Genomic DNA, 8278 nt, shown 5'->3' on the forward strand with positions numbered 1-8278 from the left:
AGAAATCACCGTCAGCCCCGGGTGACCGGGATCAAGCCCGGTTAAAACCTGAAGTTTAGTGACGCCCCTGCCTGTAAGACTTACACTTCTGCACCATCAGGCGGATATTATGTGTACTGCACTGGAATGTTTTTGGTTTTGTATTGATCTTAGAAAGGCGTACAGTATATGAAAAACAAAACAATCGGATCTTTAAACTTTATAATGCCATTGCTCTTTATGATTCATACTGCTACTTCATTCCGTACTACCACTGTGGGATACGGTGCCATCTCGCAGTTGTGACGTCACAGTGGTTCAAGAGTTCCATATCGCTCTCCTTATGCCAACGTATTCAGTTCCAGAGCAAACCGAGAAGACAGCGGACGTCCCTTGAGTTTGTGGAAACGTCATAGCGAAAGCGGTGTTGTAAGTGTTTTTAGATTTTGACATCGCTTGACTACAGCATAACGAAAGTCTTGTTGTGTCTGTTTTTATTGGTTCGTGTGGAGGAGTGAGCCGGAGACAGACAGACGGACGGGTGTGCGTGGTGTTTGCATCGGCCTCTCTACTACTGACAAGACTACTGCGAAGCGTGAGTATGACAACTCCTATTGGGATGATAACTAACTGCAGAGGGAGCTTTTCTAAGGGAGACTAACACGAAGCTTGCGTCCTGTATCATGAATTGAAAACGTTGTTTGTTGTTGTCGGTCGTTGGTGCACATCTGAAACCAAAAGCTGGCCGCAGTGGTCCGGTGTGTTTGCGGTGCTGTGTGATGTCACAGGAGTAAGATGTGTGGATGTGAAAGTGTTGCCGCTGACACTGCATTGGCTCATTTTAGAAATGTCAGTCTTGTGTATTATGTTACTCTTTTATTAAATACAAATGTCTAATTTTTAAACGTTTATCATCCAATCAAAGCCCCATGTGTTTGTACACTTTTTTACACCTATTTTACACAGGATGTAACTGTAGCATCAAATAACTCAGACTTCTGCATCCTTCGATTGGGGGGGGGGGGTTATTTCAAGCCAAGTACATTTTGTCAGAACTTAGTTTCTGATTTGATCTACATCAGAATAAAACCAGTTACTTTCCATGATTGGAATCGTAAATGTCGAAATGCAAACTATCTCCATTGCCCTGAGCCATGAGGTTCTGAAAGACGACGGGTGTGCGTTGTCTGCATCGGCCCCTCTACTATTGACAAGACTACTGCGAAGCGTGAGTATGACAACTCCTATTGGAATGATAACTGAAAGGTCAGTCCCTTTAAACTGTTCACGGGAGCTTTATTTGAAACTGTGGAAATCATTTTACAGTATACAATTTAAGTGATGCTCTGTCACGTGTCATGATGGATTGAATACAAAGTCGGGCTGTGCATTGAGCAGAATGACACCTTTTCTGTTTAATCATTGATCGTTTCCTTACCCAGCCTTGGAGAGCCAAACAGGTGGTAAGACTTTGAGTGTTTGATCAGGATGCCAACTTGCCATTGCCATGCAGTGTGTAGTTACATGTATATTAGGTTTGGTGCCGTTAAATGCTATGCTTTAAAATTCAAGTGATTGGTTTTGCACAAATGCTGCCAGCCCACAGGGTGAGCTGTAGGAAGAGGGTTCCAGACACTGTGGTTAAATCTTTTGAGGTGGAAATAGAGAGGGAGGAACTGAAGTGTGTTTCACAGTTTGATGGAGCCCATCAGAGCAGGATATCCATTTGATGTATCTAATCTCCTTTTGCTTTTGCTAACTGCTAGGGTCCAGAGAAAATGGGATTCAAGTCATTCTTGAGGCTGTCCTACACATTGCCTGCAGTGCTGGGGCTCATGTGTTGGCAGTGGTGCACGTCTCGCTGGAAAGACCGTGGCACCAGTCACCACGCAGAGGAATGTGCTGGAGTGGGGTTGCCTGAGGCACACAGCCTCGCTCCCTCTTCCAGCCACGGCATCGAGGAGAAGAGCAGCAGGGGGCAAATGCAAGTGCATTCTGGTCTCGAGGACTTTGAATGTCTTGCTGTTCTGGGCAGAGGGGCATTTGGAAAGGTAAATCCCAGTAATCAGAGTCATCGTGGTTATAATGTGGGGCAGCTCCAAGGATCAGTAGTTCAATAGAACATGTGGAGAATAGATATCTGCTGGACACCAGTTTTCCTAAAAAATATTTGTGGACCATTAAGAAATTATTTTTTTATCTTTAAGAAAAACTTTGTCTGTGACTTATTAAATTGCAGCATTAGTGAGCATGTGTTACTAAATGCTTGTGTTGTGAATGTAGATTCTGGGGTTGATAGTGGAGTTTGACCATCTTGATTCTGTGTTGTTTTGATAGGTGCTGCTGGCGGAGCACAAGAATAGCAGAGAAATGGTGGCCATCAAAGCGCTAAAAAAAGTAGACATTGTGGCCCGTGATAAGGTTCACAGGTGAGGCTTCATTTTTATTTTAGTTTGTAAGCATAGCAAAGATCAATAAAACTAGTCATGTTTCTAATGCTACACAGCAATGCACTGCATTAGCAAAGTCTTCATTGACTTTTTATGCTGCAGGAAAGCTGCCATTTGTTTGCTTCTGTACCCAAGTCCTTTCTAAATGTATAGTCACATGCTGTCTGTCTTTTGTCTCACCTCAGGCTCATGTGTGAAAAGAGGATTTTGGAGACTGTCAGCAGTGTGCGGCACCCTTTTCTGGTGAACCTCCTGTCCTGCTTTCAGACACCACAGCATGTCTGCTTTGTGATGGAGTATGCGGCGGGTGGAGAACTCTTTGTGCACATTCAGAAAGCCAGGTTTTCGGAGCCCCGGGCCGTGTAAGTGCAGAATCGTCCATCTCGGTAGATAAGCTCGCTCTGCGAAGAGTGATGATGTCACCTGAGGGGCATTTCAGCATTGTGTACCTATATGGTCAGAAATGATTGCAAATTATTATTCCTAACCATTGGCCTCAACCTCCACATAACAAAGCAAGTACAACTACATAGGTTAATATTATCATGATCACAAAAGGAATGCAGATGTAGTTTTTGGTGTCTGTTTGTAGTGTCTTTCAGCTCCAATGACATAGATTGCTGGAGTTCCTGCATGGACAGGAAATTGGCTGGTTTGGCTCATTTACATTTGAGTGCAATCAGCTTAAAAACCAAAGAGGACAAATATTTGAACTGTGCTTTTTTTGACGTTGGTCTCTTTTCCTGAACAGATTTTATGCGGCTTGCGTGGTGCTCGGCTTGCAGTTCCTGCACGAGCACAGAATAGTGTACAGGTAAGTTATCACACATCAGAAATTCTTACAAAATATGAAGATGAAAAAATCTAGTCTCACTGATATCAAGCACAGCCTGAACTATTCACCAATGTCATTTAATTCCTCTTATGTTTTGTAAATTATTTATTGTGATGCTCACAATAGAATGTCCTAAAATCAGTGTGGACATGTACCTGAATACAAAATGTTTGAGAAATGTGTGTTTCCTATCATGGGTGACAGTGGAATAGTTCTTGTGTTTCTGGCAAGTTCTCTCTATATTCTGCAATCCAAGTGATTATACTGTGTTTTTATTGCAGGGATTTAAAGCCTGAAAATTTGGTGCTGGACTCAGAGGGCTATCTGAAAATCACAGACTTTGGTCTGTGCAAGGAAGGTACGTTATAAAACAATTGTATTGTTTTCCTAGTTTGACATTTCTTGTATAATTTTCATTTGTACTACTAAGTGTTTTTTCCCAACTTTGTCTTGCTAGGCATGGGTTTCGGAGCTCGAACTCGTTCAACTTGCGGCACTGCAGAGTACATTGCTCCAGAAGTCGTGGCAGTGAAGCCATACACCCGGGCAGTGGATTGGTGGGCTCTAGGTGTGCTCATCTTTCAGATGCTGGTTGGTGAGGTGGGTATTCTTAATAGAACTGTTTTAACTGTTGATTTAGAAAATGACAAATATCCAACTTGGCTCACCTAGGAATTTCAAACTACTACACATATCCTCTAAAATACTAATGCCACCAAGGCAAACTTAAATCTATACCAAAAGGCCAGTTGGGATTTAATTCATGCTTCGATTACCTAATTAGAGTATTTGAAAATTGAGTCAGGTTAGCTTCTCGGTGGGATTTCAGTTATTGCAGCGATGAACCGTGTGTTATATCATTTATCTGCTTTAATAAGTCATGTCTAAGGTGTGCATTGACCATTGTGTTATGCAGTAGACAATATTTGTGTCTGTATGGCTCTTGCATTCCCAGGCTCCAAATGTGAATATTCAAAGGTTCCGTCTGGAGTAAGCCTTTAATGTGCTCTCCCTCCCTCTCATTGTGCCCGTAGCGTCCTTTCCAAGGTGATTTCAGAAGAGAGTTGTTTCACAGAATTGCTAAGGCTAAAGTGAAATATCCTCAGTTCCTCTCCTCAACAGCCACCTCCATCATGAAAAAGGTCTGTATGCCAGGGTTATTCTTTCTTTTGACATATTTTTGCCTCCAGCTTGTCCCTCTGTATCCTGCTTATAACCGTAATGAATGGATGTCACTGTTATTGAAATGTTGTGGAATTGGAGAAAGACCCAGCAGTGGAGTGAGATTTACAATAACAATGCAATACCAACATGTGTTCATCTGTACTTCCAACTATGGGAACTTATTTTTAACATCATGTTTCAACTTTACATTGATGGAAAATAACGTGCTCTCCTTCTTGTTCTGAATCATCTGCAGCTTCTGAATAAAAGTCCCGGAAAGCGCCTTGGGGCTGGGAAGGAAGATGCCGAGGAGGTGAAAAAGCATCCCTTCTTCAGAGTACGTTGTCGCACACATCCGCTCTACAGCCGCTCTTTCATATGAAGGTGGCACCACCTTATGCTGACCATCCTTTTATTCATCTCTCATTGCAGAGTGTGGATTGGCCAGGGCTTCTGGAAAAGAAGGTTATGCCTCCTTTCATTCCTAACATCCAAGGCTGGGAGGATGTCAGCAATTTCAACAAGGACTTCACCTCAGAAGCCCCAGTCCTGACTCCATCTCGCAAGCACAGGGTCCTCACCGAGCAGGAGGAGGAGAAGTTCCAGGACTTTGGCTTCACAGCAGATTGACTGCTTGCAAATTATTATTATTATTATTATTTTTTTTTTAATGAAACGGCGGCAGTAAACCGCAACCCGGCTGCTGCTTACCCCAGCTGCTCACCAGTCTGCCCTGGAGGTCTCACCCGCATGGAGGTCTCCTCCGCCAGCTTCTTCTGCACTACAGCCCGCGCAAGTGTCTCATGTTTGGAGTTCTGACCAGTGCCCACACCAGCTGGCGCTGACCGCGGAAGCACGTCAATTCATCCCAAACAATTCGTCCCACTACAATTCGTCCCTGTCAATGTATGTTTTTAACTGACACATTAATTTGAGACCCCAATAATTAAGATTTATAGAATTAGTCAGAACAGCTGGCAGTGAGGGCTGCAGGCTACTTAAAATAGCTTTCATGTTAAAGTTGTACAGCAGTTGGTACAGTGATTGGCGAATAACACTGTGAACCTGGTGATCTGGGTTTGATTCATGATCAGTATTTTTGTTTTGTTTTTATAAATCATTTCCTGGAGTTAAACGGTATCAGAGTAGAACAAACAATTACAAGGTGATTAATACAGATTTTAAATTCTCCTAATTAGAATTTAGTTTCAATAACACAGTTCAGGGAACATGAACTAATAGCAAATCAGACAGCAAGGCAAATTCACTCATTAATATCCAATTAGACTGGATCATTATTCGAATTCAGCCCAACAATGTAAGAAATCAATAATAATAATAATAATAATAATAATAATAATAATAATAATAATAATAATGGCATCCACATATGCACTGAATGTAATGCTTAAGTGAAAATATAACAACTGAATAAATTATATTTGTAAGAAAGACTGACCCTCCATATGTAGCACTGTGTTTTCAAAAGCATTGTAATTGTTCGTTCTACTCTGATACCGTTTCACTCCAGGAAATTATTTATAAAAAAAATAAAATATGAAGTACTAATCAGGAATTGAACCCAGATCACCAACTTCACATTACTGTTCTCCAACCACTGTACAACTTTGATGTGAAACCTGTTTTAAGTAGCCTGCAGCCCTCGCTGCTTGCTGTTCTGACTAATTCTATAAAACTTAATTATTGGGGTTATAGTCTCAAATTAATGTATCAATTAAAAACATACATTATGATAAATAATACAAAATAGTTGTGTGTCTGTGTGTATTTATATATATATGAGGGCCGTAATTATAATATATATTGGGGGAGACACATCCCCCCAATATTTAAATATGCTCAAAATGTCTCAGACAATATATTGATATAAAAAATATAAATAAAATAAACATGTGCTATGCTACGACAGGAAACCACACACCGCCGTCCGAAATAATCATTAGCAAATGTAATCATAATCATAACTAAACTGAACAAATTGCCATTATTATTACTGCTGGTTCTAGTATTACGGTGTACTGCAGTTCTGCGTGTGGTTTGTCCAAGTGGTGTTGCCGTACCCCAGCAGGACCCATTGCTCGACTGCTGTGGGTAGGTACAATCAATGTCAAACACTGTACAGTCTCTACACTTGATTACTTTCAAATGTATTAAAAAGTGGAAAACTAGAATGCAACTGTCGATTGTGATAGTTTTCACAACATTTTGCGCTGGAACTGTAAATCATATTTTGCTAAAAAGTGTCAGTAATTGCATGAAGTGGAAACGAACATTTTTGGTGGAAATGGTTGATTGATTAACACTCGCAAATCGGCCCATCACTAACGTTAGCTATCATAGCTAAGTTACCTTGAAAGTTAAGTAGCCACACATTCACCCAGTGACCCACAATGGTGCTCACTGTCGTGTTCAACTAACGTTAATGTCTTTATTACGTTATATTTGTCAGAAACACCACGTAAAGTCTGAGTAAAGTGTCGATCATTTATGTTGCGCTGCATGTGTAATTGATGTAGACAGCAGTAGCTTTAATTTATTGCATATTCGTATAGTATATTGTATAGCTGTACTTGCTTATCATAAATAGCATGATTAGTGTTTGTTTGATTAAAGTGCAAGCAGTTCTATTACAGTCAGTTTTCATCACGAGCAAGAGGAAGGGTGGCAGTGGCATTCGTCAGTTTTTGGGCAGTCTCAGAAAAGTAGTAATGAGTACCAGTCAGATGATAGAAGTATACATTAGTACAAGAGATGTGTCAATGTTTCTTGATATAATAATAATTGCCATTCAGATCAGAAATGGTTAGTAATCCATTCCTGAACATCATGGCAAGAAACACCCCTTGTTTACTGATCATATTTCTGAGTAAAGAGAGAGGGAGAGAGAGAGCATGAGGATGCCGCCATGGCAGGGAGAGCAGGTGACATCAGGTGAGTGAGAAAAGGAGCAAATATTGATGACTGATCTGATGTGTTGTTCCTGCTGATGATGTGGAGGGGGACACCCAGACCCTCCCAAACCCCCAACCCCCAACCCCCAACCCCCCGGCAGATTTGCTCCCCCCCAAATGTTGACTGCATGTCTACGGCCTTATATATAAGTAAATACATATAAGAGAGAGATAGAGAACACACACACACACACACCTGCTTGGAGTGCATCTCTGGGCAACCCTCCTCAGCACATTTTCTTAATGCCAGATTGTGCCAAATAAAGACTTGATGCTTTTAAAATAAACACTGAAGTGTGATATCAAGTTAAAAGGTAACACCTTTCTTGACTACTTTTGAATCTCTAAATTAGCCAGAATGGTGCATTTTATTCAATGACTGATTTCCCCCCCCCCTCTCTGAACTTGTATTAAGAACACTAGTAGGGGGCCTCAGGAAATAGACACAGGAACAGGGAGTCAAGTCTATTACCAATTGCTGCAGCTTGCGCCATTCCCCCTGCTCTGCTCCTCTGCATCTCACCGCCCGACTGGCTCTTGCGCTTAGCTTCTCACGGACTGCGGACCCAGTGCGTCTCCTTCCCATCTGACTCCATTCCCCTTTTCACTGGTCAGCTCCCTCTCATAGGGCCGGAGGACAGGGGAGAGTAGTCCAGCGTTGGGGGGCACCTGTGATCAGGGACAGGTGCGTGGCGAAGGGCAGAGGACCGTGGTTAGTGATAAAACACACAGCACTCAATTTGATTACATCAAGAAACAAACATGAATAATAAACAGTGGTAAAGGAAAAGAGCAGTCAATAAAACAGTCAGACTAATTCCAGGTCTGAAGGGAAATGTCCTCCTGAGAGACTCAGGGAACTGAACCTTTTCACCCTG

General features: G+C 41.8%; 1 protein-coding gene across 1 annotated transcript; it reads left to right on the plus strand.

Annotated features, from left to right (window-relative positions):
- The first annotated feature begins 354 nt into the window (after positions 1 to 354).
- On the plus strand, positions 355 to 7130 carry LOC136771718 (serine/threonine-protein kinase N2-like). The gene is made up of 9 exons (XM_066724196.1): positions 355 to 2030; positions 2317 to 2408; positions 2615 to 2791; positions 3181 to 3243; positions 3546 to 3622; positions 3722 to 3864; positions 4299 to 4406; positions 4685 to 4765; positions 4861 to 7130. Exons 1-9 carry the CDS (start codon positions 1758 to 1760, stop codon positions 5056 to 5058), a joined length of 1212 nt encoding a protein of 403 aa, XP_066580293.1. The 5' UTR covers positions 355 to 1757; the 3' UTR covers positions 5059 to 7130.
- Positions 7131 to 8278: the final 1148 nt, after the last annotated feature.

The sequence above is a fragment of the Amia ocellicauda genome, chromosome 2 (genome assembly GCF_036373705.1).
Source record: "Amia ocellicauda isolate fAmiCal2 chromosome 2, fAmiCal2.hap1, whole genome shotgun sequence".
NCBI classification, from domain to species: Eukaryota; Metazoa; Chordata; class Actinopteri; order Amiiformes; family Amiidae; genus Amia; species Amia ocellicauda.